This window comes from Lactuca serriola, chromosome 8 (genome assembly GCF_051521515.1).
Source record: "Lactuca serriola cultivar US96UC23 chromosome 8, Lser_US96UC23_V15, whole genome shotgun sequence".
Classification (NCBI taxonomy): Eukaryota; Viridiplantae; Streptophyta; class Magnoliopsida; order Asterales; family Asteraceae; genus Lactuca; species Lactuca serriola.
In genome coordinates, this window is record NC_136415.1 from 115,392,531 (window position 1) to 115,411,721 (window position 19,191).

Genomic DNA, 19,191 nt, shown 5'->3' on the forward strand with positions numbered 1-19,191 from the left:
CAATTACATCATAATTAATGTGTTGTTAGTGGAAAACATAAAATTTTAGAAAACAATTCAAATCTATACTAATAAAAGAGTAGCTATTTTGTCATGTGTCACTATATTAGACATTTTAATTAATGTGTTGTCACTTGTCAATCTATTAGTTTTCCATTTTAAATTTATTAGACCTCCTCATTAATGTGATTCAATTTTAAATTTTAAATTTTAAATTTTAAATTATTGTTTTCATTAATTCACAAATAAAAAAATATCTAATATATATTAAAAATTAATTTTATATATGTATTTGAATCAATGATTATAATTTCACATAACTAATAAAAAATATCTCTTAAATTAATAATTTATTTAAAATAACTTATTAATAATTTTGAGTTTTTACTATAAAAGTTTGATTAATTTTATAACCGTGGTTCCCACGGGTTATAAACTAGTATGATTATAAATAGCGAACTTCACTATATTTATTATCCCAAATGCACTGAACTTTGCATCAGAAATTCCAACAACATTGATGTCTGAGAAAGGTGCAATTTAGCAATTCAACCAAACAGCTATGAAGTTGTGTAATAATTACTCAATTGAAGCTAAATTGACTTTTACAAAAAAAAAAAAAAAAAAAAAAAAAAAAAAAAAACAAAAAACAAAAAACAAAAAAAAAATCAAACAATCTAACCCCATTCCTATTAACAATTCAACATTTCCATATTCACAGACTTATCGAATGTAACCGACCTTACAAAATAAGGCAGTGAACCTAATAATTAGTTGAATTGTTGGTAACTTCATTCTAATCTAACAATTTAGCAAGTACTAAAACCCTTTCTTTTATAATTTTATGAAAATCACCTTCAATGTAGCAATTTCAAATTAAGAAAACTAAACATTCAAGACCAAACAAATTGATCATACATAAATCTAAATAGTAAACTACTAAAATAACCAAAAAAAAAAAAAAAAAACATTGACTCTAACTTAGAAGACAAAAAACGGGTCTTATTTATCAATTAAAGATAAAGTTACATGAAAGAAGTTAAAAACATTTTTAAGAAACGATACACAAGAATTCAATATGTGAGATCCTTAAGTTCAATTCCAAATTTCTATTAGAGAGAAGAGTATCTAAGATACTATATGCTTAAAGTTATGACAGAAACCTGAATGCTTGAATTTGTACTGAAGTTCTCGACCTATGTTCTATGCCCGGTCCTCATTCTCTGCCCCTCAATACGACACAAATCAAAGATAGAAGCATAATTGTTAAAAACCCTAGTCCTATCGGTATCCACGTTTTTTAAACCAAAAAAACTAATGAATAAGAAAAAACTCAAAGGTAGCCTCGTTATTCTCCCAATCTCCTCGTCTTCTTAATTAAGCGGGGAATCTCAGGGGAATGAGGTCGCCGGAAGAGAAGGAGTAGAGGCCGACAGGAAACTGGTCTTCTTTGAGATAGTTGACAAGAAGAAAACTTGTGATCGAAAGAGAGAGAAAGGTGAAGGGGGGCTATGTGATCGAGATAAGTAATCGTCAGACCAATATCGCAGCTAAGATGGTGGTCATTGTGGAGGCCGGCGGTTACCTGGTCGTCGTTGTGGTGGCTGGCATGAAGCAAATCGCCGCTTGAGAGAGTGAGAGCCAAAGGAGGATCAATTAATGAGAAATGGATACATTTCTGGTTTCAGTGAGCATCAAACCCCTATGGAGACGACTTGTCGTCCCTATACCCTTAAACCAAACAACGTCTCCCCTATATTCTAATTAAACAAAATAAAAACTTGTATATATATTTAATTTAATTTCTTTTTGCGACAATATGTCGTCCCTATAGCTTTTTGGAATCCCACCAACATTTTTTCGTTCCCGCTTTACCGGTAGAGGCGATTTGTTGTCACTTTAGCATAAAAAGTCAAAAGTGTTTGGTCAACTCTCTCTCTCTCTCTCTCTCTCTCTCTCTCTCTCTATATATATATATATATATATATATATATATATATATATATATATATATATCGTCCCTACAGGATCGTCCATCGCTACGACTTTTGTCGTCCCTATAGATGTTTATTTTTGTAGTGAGTAATTAGTGGTGATAAAACTGTCACTGAATTGGTTAGCAAGGCATTTTTTCCTGACAGACATAATCCGTCGGTAAGGGCTCCCTACAGTGATTATTGACGGTTCCGAGGGTCACAGATACTGTAGTTAATTTCCTATAGGTTCTATAAACTGACTAAAGATTGTTTGAACATAAGTGACGGAATGGCCATTGTATTGATGCTGCTAAAAGGATCCATCGTTCTTATACATTTTCCGGAAAAAGAACATTAAAAAATATCAAAGATTAATAAACTCTTCTAGATATTACAATAACAATGAAAACCAGCCCTCTATCGTCATGGGAAATGTATGAAAACCACGATTTTGCGGAAAGTAAAGACAAGAAGGAGTCTTGTCTTGTTTAATTAATTCCATCTATTTAGCACTTGGCTTATGGAACTTTTGTCGATTTTTTTTCAAGTCTTCTGGAAATCCTAAAGAATAGGAGTAGATGCATGTTTTTCTCCAAAACTAATTATAAGTGTTTCCACTCATTACTCAATGAGATTGTATCCCATTCACTTCCTCAAACTATATCTCATTCGTTGCCCCCCAAAAAAGAACTCCAGAAACATAAAGAATGCAAGTATAACTTTCTTTACATTCTGAAAGACACAACACAACAGTAAATAAAATGGATCTTGATCCATCTGAACAACGATCCCAAATGAGTGATCAAAGAGGAATGTCTTCAATTCGAAGTGGAGGTCTTTCAAGAGAATTTTCGACTCGGAAATCAATGCTTCAGTTAGAGGACACGAGGTTATCGGTCCCGGGCATCCTAAGCAGAAACGCAAGCAAGAGAGCTACTAGTATAAGGAGGCGTGATGGACCAATGTTGGAAAGGCAAGTATCAAGTGCAGCTAGAGGTCTTAGTGGCTTGCGATTTCTTGATAGGGTCATAACTGGGAAAGAAGGGGATGCATGGATGGGTGTTGAGAAACGGTTTCATCGGTTTTCAAAGAATGGGAAGCTACAAAGAGAGAAATTTGGGATTTGTATCGGTTAGATTGATTCAAGATTTTTTTTTTGAATCTTGAATAGTTTCTTTATGGACTTATTTCGATTAACTATTTATGCTTTTTTTTAAGGAATGGGAGATGGGAGCGAGTTCTCGGGAGAATTGTTTGATGCCCTTGCGAGACGGAAAGGGATAGATGTGTCCGAAGGGATCACGTTAGGACAAGTGAAAATATTCTGGGAAGATTTGACAAAAGAGGATCTTGATACTCGAGTTCATATTTTCTTCGACATGTAAGATCACATTTCGATTTCATTCAAGTTTTTTTCATGTAGATTGTCAAACAAGCTCCTAGAGGAAATTCAGTTGGTATACTTGCATTAAACGTGAAGAGTTTAAGTCTCAACATCTGTCAGTATTAGAGTTTTAATTCCAATGTGGATTTGGTTCCTTGTGGACAATGGGGCACTTATGCTAGCCCCCAAGCGGGTTGTTGTTGATCTGATTTACCTCTCACATGATACTCCTCGGGTAGCTCTAGGATTAATATTAATAGAAGAATAATCTTTTTGCAGAAAAATGTCAAACTAAAACCTAGTGGCTAATAATTAAAGTTTTTTTCAGGTGTGACAAGAACGGGGACGGCTTGCTAACGGAGGAGGATGTAAAAGAGGTAGATATTATATAAAGGAGCCATTTCTGATAAATTTTCTTTGTTCTTCTCAATCTAAATCACATATCATTGTTTAAAGTTTTCGGTTTTTCTTATGTTGAAGGTGTTGATAATGAGTGCATCAGCCAACAAACTTTCGGCTTTCAAGAAACAAGCGGGAACATATGCAGCTCTAATCATGGAAAGACTCGACCCTGACCAGCACGGCCACATAGAGGTAATTATATCCTAATAACTATATAGTTGATGATCAACTTACTACTTATATTTTTATATAATTTTAAAACATCTAATAATCATATTCTTTTAATTAATTTGATTATCTAACAGATGTGGCAACTTGAGACATTGTTAAAAAGCACGACATCTAAGGAAACATGCAAGTTAACCGCTGAGGACACGACCGATCTAGCAAAAACGATGATTCCAGAAGATTACAGAAACCCCATGAGAAAATTCTGTACAAAAATGTTTGAATCAGGGCTCGAACATTGGAAAGTAATGTGGGTATTATTTCTCTTTTGGGAAATGAACATCGCACTGTTCATGTGGAAATTCCACCAGTATAACTTGATGCCATCGTTTCAAGTCCTGGGATATTGCAGCTGCACTGCAAAAGGCGCGGGTGAAACCCTAAAGTTCAATATGGCTCTCATTCTCCTTCCTGTATGCAGAAGAACACTTACATCCATTCGAGAAACTTTCCTTGGAAAATTACTACCTGTTGATGAGAACATCAACTTCCATAAAATCATCGCCCTTGCAATTGTAATAGGGAGTGTGGTTCACACAGTGGCCCACTTGTCGTGCAATTTTATAAGGCTGTCGACTTGCCCTAATAACCAGTTCATGGCTGTTTTTGGAGCTTTGTTTACAGAACAACCAACTTACATGGACCTATTGTTAAGCATCCCCGGGTGGACTGGAATTGTAATGATGATTTTAATGGCTATTTCCTTCCTCTTCGCTACAAGTTCTTTTAGGAGAAATGTCAATAATTTGCCTAGGCCATTTAGTGATTTGGCTGGGTTTACTTCCTTTTGGTACACTCATCATCTGCTGATTATCGTTTACTTCTTGTTCATCGCTCATGGCTACTTCTTAATCCTCACCGTTGGATGGTATAGGAAAACTGTATGTCACTTTACAGCTTTTCTGTACATACACACACAAATGATTTTTGCTTTTGATGAAAAGTTTGACAAAATTTTGTCAAAATTTCAGACGTGGATGTATCTCTTGATTCCAATGGTGTGTTATGCTAGTGAAAGAATCCTTACAACTGATCATACACTGAAAGTTGATACCATTAAGGTGACTATATATATAACTCTCATGCAAGTCCTTATGTTTCTTGTTCTCTACTAGCTAGAAAACCCTAATTTCTTTTGTACATGTTGTGTAAATGCAGGCTATCATATACACGGGAAATGTGCTAGCATTATACATGACTAAACCTACAGGATTCAAGTACAAGAGTGGAATGTACCTCTTTGTACAATGTCCAAGAATATCACGTTTTGAATGGTAAGTGTCAATTAGATTCATATAGGATAAAATCCAACATATATAGAGACAGATGAGACTGCAACCATGCTACTTGGATCTTGAATTGACAAAAATGAATTATTCATAAATGTGGATTTACTATATATGACAGGCATCCGTTCACTATCACTTCTGCACCTGGAGATGACTACCTAAGTGTGCATATTCGTACTTTGGGAGACTGGACAAAAGCACTTAGAGAAGAATTTGCAAAGGTCAAACAATGTGTTAATATATACATCTCCATTCACTTCTACCTCTTCATCAACTGCATGTTCTCTCTTAATCTGAATTCTAAAACACAGAAATGCAGGCCAGCTGTGAGGCTCAGCAGAAGAACAGTGTAGAAGGAAATCTTGTCAGAATCGAAACTAATGCCAAAGAATCACAAGTAAAGTGAGTTCCATAAAAAACTAAGGCTAAATCACCCATTTTTACATAAATTTATTTTAATTTTCACTTTTTGTTTTGGTAGGTATCCTAAAATCTACATCAAAGGACCTTATGGAGCACCAGCTCAACATTATAGGAATTACCAAGTCCTGTTACTTATTGGCTTGGGTATTGGAGCCACTCCATTCATCAGTATTTTAAACGACCTGCTACACCACCTAAAACAATCGGTAAGTAAAAAATAGCTATTGAAAAGGAAACATTTTAGATAATAAAAAAAAATTTGAGAGTACACTTGTTTTAACTGCAGAGATTGGGGGATTTTAATCTGAATAAAAGAGCTTACTTTTATTGGGTAACAAGGGAGCAAGGCTCTTTCGAATGGTTCAAAGGTGTAATGGATGATATTGCAGAAAATGATCACAATGTGGGTCATTAACCTTAACTTTTAGTATTTTATGTTTTTCGTTATCAGTGCATACCATTTCATTTAATTAATAGGTCATGTATGTGAATTATTGCAGAACATAATTGAAATGCATAACTACCTAACGAGTGTGTATGAACAAGGTGACGTGAGATCTGCACTTATTTCTATGGTGCAGTCTCTGCAACTTGCTAAAGATGGAGTTGATGTTGTCTCTCAGAGTAAGGTATAAACTTTCTTGAAATATATGATGACTTAAAACTTAATCTGTTCTTTATTTTCAAGGATTTATTTTCTAACAACAAACAAATCACGGCAGATTAAAACACATTTTGCAAGACCTAACTGGAGAAAGGTATTCCAGACCTTGGCAACTACGCATAAAGGTTCTAAAATAGGTAAAGCATCACACTCATTACTACTATCTTTTCTAATATTGATTATCATAATGGTTATATATTTGGTTCTAGTGTCGGGCTCTATTGGTAAAATGGTCTCATAGATTCTCAATAATGCGTCCAATGAAAAGAAAAAGAACTTGAATGTCGAAAACTAGAGAAAAACTAGTCTTTAGAGAGAAAAATTCACTATCAGATAAATTATTACAATCACATAGACTAATCTCTCAAACCAGCCCCAAATTACACCCACACCCTCCAAAGATTCAACTCACACCTTTCTAAACCATGAGGCAAGAGAAGAAAGAATGAAACAAACAAATACTTAAAACCATATTTGAGAGCAGCACCACTCCACCTTTTTATAAAAATTCCATATTAAATATTAGCCAACAAATCTCAATAGATCTACGTTGTATGTGCTTATCATCATTTTACAATTTCCGTTTCCATCGAATTGCAGGTGTTTTCTATTGCGGGGCCCGGGCACTTACAAAACAACTAAGAAATCTCTGCAAAGAATTTAGCCTAACAAACACGACTCGCTTTCATTTCCACAAGGAGAATTTCTAAAAAAAGACGAAAAAAATGTACCAACAGTTTTCGCTATGACATGAGATCATTTGTAGATCTGCAGGTCTCTATCAAAGTTCTAATGACAGCGGGATTAATTGCTATTTTTTGAGAACAAGAGCTTTTGTTATATATAGAGACTGGTAGCAGATCTTTGTGCTGCTGTTGGAGAATTGTTGCATGTTTGGGCAACCTTGTTTTGTGTTTTGAAGACCCAAGTTGGTAGCTTAATCAAATCTGCCTCTTCTCCTGATCCCGAAAGATAAAATAAAATAATGAGGATCTATGCTTAGTTTAGTTTATCAGGCAATGATTTGTATCGTCTCATAAAATCCCTCAACCTTGAGTTTAACTTTTTAATTGGTTAATTTACACTGTTATGGCAATTCAGGTATAGTGATTGAGGTATGCAAATGAAAAAGGTATACCAATGAACTAAATTCCTTTTGCATAACGGCATTACAAATTCACCATCAAAACAGCATAGAACTAAACCAATTTCTCACAATTGAAAATAATTCTTCAATCAGTAACGAACTAACAATTTAACAACAAAAATAACAATAAATACCTAATTTTCAGACCCAATCATCAGCTTCGAACTTCAACATCATTGTTGTTGATACTCCTCAAGCTACCCCTTCTCGCTTTTCTTAAATACATTCATTGAGGTATACGAGCTGGTAAAACGCCGGAGTCGGAGATGGTTGTAAAGGTAAGTAGACGCCGACTAAAAACTGCATTCTCGGAGGTGAACAGTTTCCCAAATCCCAATTGGCATTAATTTATACTTTGTTGTGAATTACTTATCAACTGAAGTTTACAAATTGCCCCTATAATATTTGTCAATGTGTACATGCAGTCCCTCGATAAAATAAATGAATTGAAATGTGACCACTCTGCAGGAATTCCTTAATAAATGAAGGTTTTTTGCCACATGTCAACCTCTCATTAAGTTTCACACTTGTCATTTTGTGGTATTTTTGAAATAAATATTATCCACTTGTCAATTTTTGGTTTATTTCAATTTTTAAAATTAAAGTCATATATTTAAATATGTAAAGTATTAAATATATCCTCCTTAATAAATGAAGGTTTTTTTGCCACATGTCAACCTCTCATTAATTTTGACACTTGTCATTTTGTGGTATTTTTGAAATAAATATTATCCACTTGTCAATTTTTGGTTTATTTCAATTTTTAAAATTAAAGTCATATATTTATATATGTAAAGTATTATATATATATATATATATATATATATATATATATATATATATATATATATATGATATTAAATTGCAATAAATATGTATCTTCTTTATTTTAAAGTTATACATTAAAAAATATTTTATATTTACACTTTAATGTTTAATCTTTTTTTTAAATCAACCTGTGTAATACACGGGTTTCACACCTAGTTTATTTATTTAATAAAAAAATAATGACATAAAAAGCTAATATATTTTTTGATTTTTACATATTTAGGAAAAAATAATTTAATAGGATAATATATTTATTATTTTGTACACATTTAGTCCTTATTATTTTTGTGCACATTTAGTGTTTAATAATTTTTTTTTTCAAAACAAGTCATTTTTGTTTTTGTACCCATTCAGTACTTGTGAATGATTTTTTTGGGTTTTTCTCACGACATCTTACGTGGGACAATCATTGATGAGGTGTTTGGGTTGTTGATGTTTATGTTCATCGCGATCTCGACTGTTTGGTTGCGTAGGTCTTGTGGTTTGGCTTAGGTCTTGTGTTTTGAACGTCGTAACTTCTTTATACGATATCAGATTTTAACGATCTTTATATTCATGTGTTCGATTTTTTAGTCTACTACAACTTTCGTTAAGATTACTCCTATTAAAATGCAATATATTTTTACTTACGATTTTATACCAAAATAATAATAATAATAATAATAATAATAATAATAATAATAATTCATACATGCATTCGTAAAAAACGTATGGATATAGAGATCGTAAGTAAAAATATATTACTTTTAACGGGAGTAATCTAAAAAAAAGTTGTATAGTTTAACAAGTTGAATGGGTGAATGTGAACGAAAAAAAAAAAAAAAACTAATTGACTAAATGTGTACAAATTGATTTGTACACATTTGGTCATTGAGTTTTTTTTTGTCCACATTTACCCCCATCAACTTGTTAAACTGTAAACATTCAGTCCTTATGACCGGTTACTTCAGGTTAGCCAAGAAAAATTGCTTAAGAGGGTAATACATTTCTTATTTTGTACACATTTAGTCCTTAATATTTTTGTACACCTTTAGTCCTTAATATTGTTTTTTCAAAATAAGTCTTTTATTTTATTTTTTGTACTCAAGTATTTATGAATGATTTTTTTAGTTTTTTCTCGCGACATCTTACGTGGGACAATCATTAAAGAGGTGTTTGCGTTGTTGATGCTTATGTTCATCACGATCTCAACTATTTTGTTGAGTAGGTCTTGTGTTCTAAATGTCGAAACTTCTTCATACAATATCAGATTTTAACGATCTTTATATACATGCATTCATAAAAAAAACGTATGGATATAAAGATCATAAGTAAAAATATATTACTTTTTAACGGGGATAATCTAAACAAAAGTTGTAGTAAACTAAAATACAAATGCAAGGATATAACGATCATTTAAATTTGAGATCATATGAAGAAGTTATGACGTTCATAACATATGACCTAAACAACCAAGTAGTCGAGATCGCGATGGACATAAACATGAAAAGCCCTAAAACACTTTATTAATGATTGTCTCGCGTAAGATGTCGTGAGAAAAATCTAAAGAAAGCATTCATAAGTACGAATGAGTACAAAAGCAAAAATGACTTATTTTGCAACAAAAAAAATATTAAAGACTAAATGTGTACAAAAATATTAAGGACTAAATGTGTACAAAATAAGAAATATATAAAATTATTAAGTCATTTTTATCGGCTTACTTAGAGTAGCAGGTAAGGATGAACATATGGACCGGGAAACCGGCCGGAACCGGTACCCGATGGAACCGGTCGGGCGGGACCAGGACGATATTCTTGTGGATTTTTGGAACCAGGAACCGGAACCAACCAGAACTAGGGATGTCAACGGGACCAAACGGGAGCGGAAATAGCTGCCCCCGCCCCCGCTCCCGAAATCAGTTGTTACCCCCGCCCCCGGATCCCCCGTTTAAATAGTCCCTGTTACCTCCATCGCCCCCGATCTTGCCCCCGTTCCCCCGGTTTATAAGCTTAAAATTCGATTTTTTTTTTTTTTTTTTGCTAAAAAACTGCTTTGTTTTAGGCTAAAAAAAACTATTTTTAATAACTTTAAAAACTTAAAACCTAATGTTTTAGAAACTAAAAAATTAAAAATCCAACATTACAAAACGACAATTCCAACAATCTTACAAATATAAAATACGACAAATCCAACATTACAAATATAAAATACTTACATGTCCAAACATATATGATCAATTCGCTACATCTTCAACATCCATTAATTGGAAACGGAAAAGTGAAACCTACACTAAACCTAAAATTAGAAAATCTATTTTGTATATGTATTTTATATTAAATATATATTTTTTACATAAATGTACAGTCGGGCGCCCACAGGAGTACGGGACAGAAATACCGACTCCCGACCCTAGTCCCGAAAATAAATGGGGTTTAATTCTTCCCCCGCCCCATTCCCGCTCCCGGTTTTTTTAAAAATTTTATCCCGTACGATATCGGGGTCCCGCGGGAGTGGGGTCCTACGGAGGTTTTTGACATCCCTAACCGGAACCGGTAAAACCAGCAAAAACCGGAACCTTGTGTTGCTATTTTTCAAGGACCGTTTCCAACATTTTAAGACACAACAAGAACCGGAACCAGTAGAACCAACGGTCCGATTCAGTTCCTAGTTTTCACAAAGTTCGGTTCACGGGCCGGTTCCAGCCGGGTCGGTTCTTTTGTTCATCCCTAGTAGCAGGTCATAAAGATTAAATATGTACAGTTTAACAAGATGAATGGTAAAAAAAAAAAAAAAAAAAAAAAAAAAAAAAAAACTCCATAACAAAATGTGTATTATTACCCTTTTAATCATTATACCTTAAAAATGTTAACCGCTTCATTGCCGGTAATTCTTCGAAAGTCAAAACAACTCAAAACCATCATTCTCGCCGCCCCCGGCCTAGTGGCGGCATTGACAGTGTAGTGGCTAGAGCACAGGTGTGAACGTATTTCATGGTAATATTGTAAGGATATGGTGATAAGCAAAATAAGTGGAGCCTATATTTTTTGATCGGTAATTACAAATTTCTTAACGAATCTCTGATTGTCTCCCTCACAATGTCCGAAAATCACTCACTCGCCCATGCATACCCCTTTTCTGCAAATATTCTATTACCCAGTTGTCGCTAATTATTACCTCTAGCAATGGGTATGCCGCCCAATCACCACCACGTTAATGGCACCCTCCTCCACCCCACACCGCCACCCTTCTAACCGCCCTACCATCCGCACCTCCGTCTCCTGGCTCCTCCTTTCCTTGTTCTTCGTCTACATCCTCTACTATTCCACCGTCCTCTTCGAACCCGCCCCCACCGCCACCAACTCCGGCAACCACTTCTCAACCACCGAAAACCTCAATAGCAACACCACCACATCTGAATCTGTACTCCGGTTTGACACCGAACTCAAACACATCGCGTTCGGCATCGCCGCCTCTTCCCGGTTATGGCGGTCCCGGAAAGAGTACCTCAAGCTATGGTGGCGGCGGGGGGAGACCAGAGGTGTTGTTTGGTTAGACAAACGTGTAAAAACCACAGAAAACGAAAACCTACCGGACATCCACATCTCCGGCGACACCTCAAAGTTTCCGTACACAAACCCAGATGGTTTCAGATCCGCGATACGTATTTCCAGAGTGGTGTCGGAGACGCTCCGGTTGGGTATGGAGAATGTACGGTGGTTTGTGATGGGAGACGACGACACTGTATTCGTCGTTGAAAACCTAGTGAGAATTTTATCTAAATACGACCATAATCAATTTTATTACATCGGAACGACGTCAGAAAGTCATTTCCAAAACATATTGTTTTCATATGGGATGGCGTATGGCGGCGGTGGGTTCGCCATCAGCTACCCATTGGCGGTGGAGTTAGAAAAGATGCAGGACAGATGTCTTCAAAGATACCCTGGGTACTACGGGAGTGACGACAGAATGCACGCGTGTATGGCTGAACTAAATATCCCACTCACAAAAGAACCCGGATTCCACCAGGTTGGTCTTATAAATTCTTAAAAGTTAAAACTTAAATCTCTGGAATTACTTATTCCATTCTGGAATTACTGATTCCATTCCAATGTGCAGTATGATGTGCATGGGAATCTGTTAGGTCTATTATCAGCGCACCCAGTAACACCATTAGTCTCCCTCCACCACCTCGATTTTGTCGACCCGATATTCCCGGGAATGCCGAGACCCCTAGGAATCAAACATTTACTGGAATCAGCAAAATTCGATTCCGCTAGTGTCATACAGCAATCCATTTGCTATGAGAAGAAAAGGGAATGGTCGATTCTGGTGTCATGGGGTTTTGCAGTTCAAATTGTAAGGGGGATTCTATCACCTAGAGAGCTTGAAACACCTACTCGCACGTTTCTAAATTGGCACAAAAAGCTTGATTATACAGCTTATGCGTTCAATACTAGGCCATTTGCAAGGAACCCATGTCAGAAGCCTTTTGTTTATTACATGAGTTCAACGAGGTATGATAAAGAAAGGGGGAGAATAATTGGGATTTATACTCTTCATAAAGAGCGTTACCCTTTTTGTAAATGGAAAATGGAATCCCCTGAATCGATTGATACTATCGTGGTGTTAAAGAAGGAAGATAGTCTTCGTTGGACAAGGGTACGTCTTTTTCTGTTTTCTCATCCTTTTTTCATTATCTTTCATTTCAAATTCAATAAGTTCTATTTTATTTATGTTGCAGGCTCCAAGAAAGGATTGTTGTAGAGTCTTGCCAGCTAATAAGAAAGGGATTTTATATTTGTGGGTTGGTAATTGTCATGAAAATGAGGTTGTTGAGTTGTAGACTATTTACAAGGGGTGCCCTAGTTTTCTAGAAACATATTCATCAGCAGACTATGAAAAGAAATATTGATTGATCAATGTAGGAATATTTTAGAAAATTTATCTTTCTCATTTCGTGTGTAAACTTTAGATCAAACTTTGTATTATACCTACGATAACAAATGCTGCATCTACAGTTGATATACTCATTATACCCTTGGACTGTCTTATTCAATGCTAAGGTATAACCACATGGAGTTATCTTCTATTTCTTCTTCTATGTATACTACTACTTTAGTCTAATTGTAGTAGAAAATGGATAAAAGGAAATGAGTAGTGGTTGAACAGTTTTCCCATACAAGACTTATGTGAAAAGCTGGAGGAGGATCCTTTACCTTGACCATCATTTTTCTAATACACTATGGTGCATCTTCATTGCTTATGCCTGGATATGAGATTGCATCATGGGAAACTGTATATGATGCTTCTAGCTCATGTGGATCTGATAACAACTTGTTAGGTTCACGAGAATCAGAGAATGAGGCACTTGGATCATGTGAAACTGACAATGGAGGTTTTAGCTCATGAGACACTGGAAATGAGGCATGTGGCTCATGAGAAGCTGTTAATGGTGCATTGTGATCATGAGAATCCAAGAATGACACATGGGGCTGATGAAGAACAGCTAATGAGGCGTATGGTCCATTCGAAAGTGACAAGAAACCATCTGGTGGACTTTCTAATGCCAACACAGTAAGATCAACATCTGTTTCTGCATTCTTTTGCTTCGGCTTCTTGGTTCTTGGGACAAAATGAGTTCTCCCATCTTTGGTTTCCAACTCCACTAACAAAAACAAGTAATAAACATCAGATGTATAGATATTTGATTTGAACAATTTAGATAAGAAACACTACAACAGGAAATTTTCAAAATAACTTTCATAGCACAAAGCATCATTAGAATTGTTTCGAATTGACCACACATATTATCCACAGTTCTAGATAACAACAAACAGATTATAACTCACTCCAGTGTTTAGCACCTAGAACTTTCTCATCATTAACATATGGTCACAGTTTCCTAGGGTTTTGAAATCGTTGTATAATCAAATTGATCTCCGCATTTGCCATTATTTAATATTACAACAATCAATTAGTCATTATCAGGACCGAATTTCCTCAACAAATAAACTATAGTGAAATGTAACACAGACATAGTGATAGATAGATTACATCAACAACGATAATTAAGAGGAAGAAAAATAAACCGAGATTTAAAATTACGATTGATGTTAAGGTAATAAAAGGATACAGAGATAAGATAGAGATACCGGAAGTACTGAAGCACCAGAGGATGAAGAAGCACAGCATAACGACAAGAGGAATGAGATGAATCCGTTTGTATTTAACTACTGATCTCGTGCTCCAGCTCTGACTCTCTCTCCGGCCAATGGTGGAAGCAGGATTGTAGATGGGAAGCTCGCCGGTGATGTCCGTCACAGACATCGACCTCTTCCGCCATGATCGCTTGGGCATCTGAAAATGCTGCATCCAATAAAGAGTAGGGTTTCGATCGGAGGTCTGTGGGTGAGTGAATGAGTGTGTGTTTTGATTTGATTTCAGCAAATCGATGGAGACCAAATTAAAGTTTTGGTTATCGCCTCTTAACGTTTTTAGGCGCCAAAAATCATTGCACGTGCTAACCACGAGACAAGTGAGAGCGAACAAGTCGAACCGGGTGAAAAGTGTAAATCGAACCCGGCTCCGTTTGTCTTGACTCGAAATTTAATATGACCCACTAACTATAACGTGTATACAAGTTTTTCACACAAAAAGAATGATCTATTTTGTTTCGATTATTTAACCTCAATAATTTGATAACAAAAGTGTCCATATGTTTCTCTTATTAATTTAGATATTTATTATATACTAGGTTTCAACCCTAAGAAACCACGGTAAATATATTTGTAAAAATATAGGTAAAGTAAGATGCTAATTTGATAAACAAACAAAAGTATGTAGCTATATTTTGCATTTTCTACTTTATTGGGCTAAATGTAATCAATAGGATCTAACTAAAATGAGGAATTAATAGATAATATAGTGGTATTTTAGCTAACCATTGAGAATGTTAGAAATTTGGGTGTAGAAAGGCTTGGAAATTCTGAGAATTGTGATAATCACTTTCAAATCGAAGTATTTGGTGGTACTCCCAAATCCTCAATTGGATAAGACTCAGAGAGACAAGAACCGAGAATGTTTGATGATATTTTCGTGTGTACCAGAAAATGAGACCAAAACCAACTTTAATATCTTTGTCTGAAAACTGTCATAAAACCATAAAAACTATCATAAAAACGGATATATGGATAAGGGTCAAACCAATGGTCAATTATCTGAAAAATCAATTTTCTGATGCATTTTTAATATAATAACATACCCTATAAAAAAAATTATGCGCTGACCTGGCAGCTCGATCCCAGCCAGGGGCTCTGCCCCTTAGACCCCGCTCCCAGGGGCGCTGCCCCCGGACCCCCGTTCGTTCAGGGGCTTCGCCCCTAAATGACAGTGTACTTTGAAACTTGATCAAACTTAAACAAGTGTGTACTCCACACCTTCCTTACTTGTTTAATATTTATCAAGATCATTTTTGGTCAACACAAAGTAATCTCATTACAGTTAAATAACATTGATGATCAAAAATCACCAACAGAGAAGAGTCTTCAAGTTTCCTAATCAACAAATAAGAAACCATTGTGGTTGGTGGTCACAAGGAAATTTCGTTAAACAATATATTAATTTCATTAATAAAACACATACAAACACACATGTGTAAGACATACACAACACTATGACGACGGACATTGATAATAAACTTTTGGATTCTATTTGATCTTCATTTTCATCCCAAATAGAGCTAATTAAAGTTTGAATGCAAGCTTTTTAAAAATTGTTTATTTTCATCATATAAGATGTTATTTTAAAAAAAATACTAATCAGAAAACTAAAAACAATATCACGAATATGCATGATGATTCAAATTCATAATAAAAAGGCCAATGCTTAAACTTTAAAGATGATAATTCATGATGCTACCACCAAGAGTAATCTTTTTTTGGCTATTTTGGAACCATTCTTCAATCTCCATGAACTTCAAATATTAACTGGTTGTTCATGCCGGAAAGCAAGGCAACTATTTGTCAAAGTGTGAGCATTGGTAATAGCACAACTCAATTCAAAGTGACATATTAGTGCAAATTTAGTGCACAAATTACAAATTTATATAAAAACAAAAGCAATTATGAAAAAAAAAAAAACAAAAAAAAAAAACAAAACAAATTTTACTACTTTCTTTGTCGAAAGAACAAAGCAGTACGTCAAAGAGTTAGTGTGCATTATGTTGTCGGAATAAATGGTTCCGTATAACATGATTTTGACTTCCCGATATTTCCGTGCATCAAAATCCACAAACAAAAGGAATGGAGAAAAGGTTAAAGAGTGTTCAAGATATTGCATGAAACTCCAAAATGAAACATGATTTTGACTTCCCAATAATTGAAGCTAAGCACTTAGAATTATGAGTGTAATACGTATCTTCAAATCTTGTAGAAGAATGAATATTGAAATTGATGCCACAAATTAAATGCACGTAGGATGCAAGAAATTGAATATAGACGAATGTTCAAATCACAAAATTACAGAGGAATATAATAGCGGAGTAATTGGGTCATCAGTTTAATTTTTTTTAAAAGATTATGTTTGCTGATTTATTGCCTGATATTTTGCTAATTTATTGGAATAATAGAATAGTTTCCAATTTAAAAATTGGTTTCAATAATGTTTTTGGATGAAAAAATAAGCGGGGAATAAAATCAATGGCTTAGGAGAAGATCACATGTGGCATGAGATTGTGCTTAAAAGGTTGACATGTGGGTGGTTTAAGAGTCTATGTGGGTGGTTTAAGAGTCTTTTATTAGGAATAGATTTGGATGGATACTAATTAGGTTAGGTTTTTAAATCTTATATTATTATTATATAAAGTATATTAGTCATATCTTAAATTTTAAGAAGTATAAGATATAAAGTTTTTTTTACAAATTAATTATAAATAAATAAATCATTAATACTTGTCAAAAATTTAATAACTTAAATTAAGAAAGGGTATTAACAAATTTAATTTGGAACACATATTAAATCTATGTATATAAATTAATTTGAATTTCTTAACCTGGACAGTGATATTCGTTAACTAAATCAAATGTATAAACAAACAATATAGATATAAAGTTTAAACATAAATATTTTATTTATTAAAAATGGTAATTTTTTATTAAAATCTAATAATTATTTTTCCGTAAGAAAACTATTCGACAAAAAAACTATTTATCGTCGTCGTTTTACACAGGCACACATCTATTTTACTATAGTACAATTATCAAGTTAATGTAAAAAAAAGAGTGTTTTAATCACATAAAAATATAGAAATAACACAAAATGTAACAATGTCCACTCTACAGGAAAAAGCATGTAAAATATAATTATATCTAAGTTTAAAATAAGACAAAATTACATAAATGGTCCTCTTTTAGGTTTGTAAGTTTCGTTCCTAACCGTTTTCGTTTTCTGTAACACAGATGGTTCCTATAGTTTCAAAATATTGTGTCATTGGTCTCTGGCGCACATAAAATCACTTTTATACATTTTTTTGTTATATTTAATATATTCTTTTAAGTAATTTTAATATAAAAACATCTCCCACCCACCCCACACCATGTCTCCAAGGCTCCAAAATGCAAATCAGAAGACACCATCGTCGATTTGGAATCTAAAAGTGTTGGTTGCCTTCCTACGACAACCACGCGTCCTTCCTCCAACGGACAACCCATCTGTCACCCACTCAACCTTACCCTTTTTTCCCATTATGGAACTATCCTCTTCCTTTTCTCATTCACCGATGTCTCATCTTCCACAGATAATACTATTTGTCTCCTCTTCCTTTATTCTCATCAGTTCCTATTGTAAACCAACACCATTGCTAGTTTAGTGTAACGTTCTAAAATTTAAAACAAAAAATTTCATTTTTATAATAATAAAATCATCATCCAAAACGTGTTCATAAAACCATAAAAAATCATAGTGTGTCAATAATCATTAAAATACATCAAGTCAACAAAATGTGGAACAACATGGTGTGTGTGTGTGTGTGATACGATCATCCATAGCCCTTCCCCTTCGATCCGGAAGTACCTGAAACTTACACTGAAAATCGTAAGCACAAAGCTTAGTGATTTCCTCAAAATACCTCACACCATATATATCAAACATACAATGGGTCATGCCCAACAACCATCGGGCCTCGTCGGCATCGAGCCCTGCTCGGAACAGATCTATCATAACATGAGATGGGCCCCGCCCATCACATTCATCAGGCCCTGCCGAAATTCATACAAACACATAAACACATGCAATAATCACTAAGATAAATAGCATACAATACACCCATCAGGCCTCGCTTGGCATTGGACTACACTCGGTATACATATCACATAATACACATGCAAGAGTCACACAAACAACTAGCATCTTAAACATAATAAATCATGGGCCGAAATTGGTGCCTTCGACCTGTCAAGCACAGTGAGGAGACTCACCTCAGACTGCTGAAAATCAATTAAATGCTTGGACTGCTGATCTGGAAAATCCCCGTGCTAATCATTCACATAACACCCCAATTAATAGTTGGGCCATAAAACATAACTATGAATCTAATTTATTTGTCCAACTCCCATGGTAAAAGGCCATTTTACCCCTTCCTTTCTTTGCCAATTTATCGAGGCCCAACCCAATGGCTCCAAAAGCCCAAAATGGCCCAAATTCCTAAATGATGCCCAAAACCCATTGGGCCCAAATTCAGGAAGACCCAAAGTATAACAATGGCCTAAAGTCAAAAAGGCTAATAGCCCAATAAGGCCCAAAATCACAATAATCCAATATGGCCCAAATCGCAAAAGCCCAAGATCAGGCTTGGTACGCTGCTCGTACCA

The 19,191-nt window shown here is 34.8% G+C and overlaps 3 protein-coding genes across 3 annotated transcripts; 2 read left to right on the forward strand and 1 right to left on the reverse strand.

Moving 5' to 3' along the window:
• Nucleotides 1-2,737: 2,737 nt before the first annotated feature.
• On the forward strand, nucleotides 2,738-7,454 carry LOC145067318 (putative respiratory burst oxidase homolog protein H). The gene is made up of 14 exons (XM_079014485.1): nucleotides 2,738-3,107; nucleotides 3,195-3,357; nucleotides 3,689-3,737; nucleotides 3,841-3,954; nucleotides 4,068-4,871; nucleotides 4,962-5,051; nucleotides 5,149-5,264; nucleotides 5,398-5,500; nucleotides 5,599-5,681; nucleotides 5,761-5,908; nucleotides 5,989-6,105; nucleotides 6,203-6,331; nucleotides 6,425-6,503; nucleotides 6,967-7,454. Exons 1-14 carry the CDS (start codon nucleotides 2,738-2,740, stop codon nucleotides 7,074-7,076), a joined length of 2,475 nt encoding a protein of 824 aa, XP_078870611.1. The 3' UTR covers nucleotides 7,077-7,454.
• Nucleotides 7,455-11,312: 3,858 nt separating this feature from the next.
• Nucleotides 11,313-13,276, forward strand: LOC145070396 (uncharacterized). The gene is made up of 3 exons (XM_079017341.1): nucleotides 11,313-12,352; nucleotides 12,443-12,985; nucleotides 13,068-13,276. The coding sequence occupies exons 1-3, from the start codon at nucleotides 11,537-11,539 to the stop codon at nucleotides 13,167-13,169; spliced, it is 1,461 nt and encodes a 486-aa protein (XP_078873467.1). The 5' UTR covers nucleotides 11,313-11,536; the 3' UTR covers nucleotides 13,170-13,276.
• Nucleotides 13,277-13,293: 17 nt separating this feature from the next.
• Nucleotides 13,294-14,720, reverse strand: LOC145070397 (uncharacterized). The gene is made up of 2 exons (XM_079017342.1): nucleotides 14,479-14,720; nucleotides 13,294-13,991 (listed from the first exon to the last, which is right to left on the reverse strand). Exons 1-2 carry the CDS (start codon nucleotides 14,696-14,698, stop codon nucleotides 13,567-13,569), a joined length of 645 nt encoding a protein of 214 aa, XP_078873468.1. The 5' UTR covers nucleotides 14,699-14,720; the 3' UTR covers nucleotides 13,294-13,566.
• Between the last annotated feature and the right edge of the window lie 4,471 nt (nucleotides 14,721-19,191).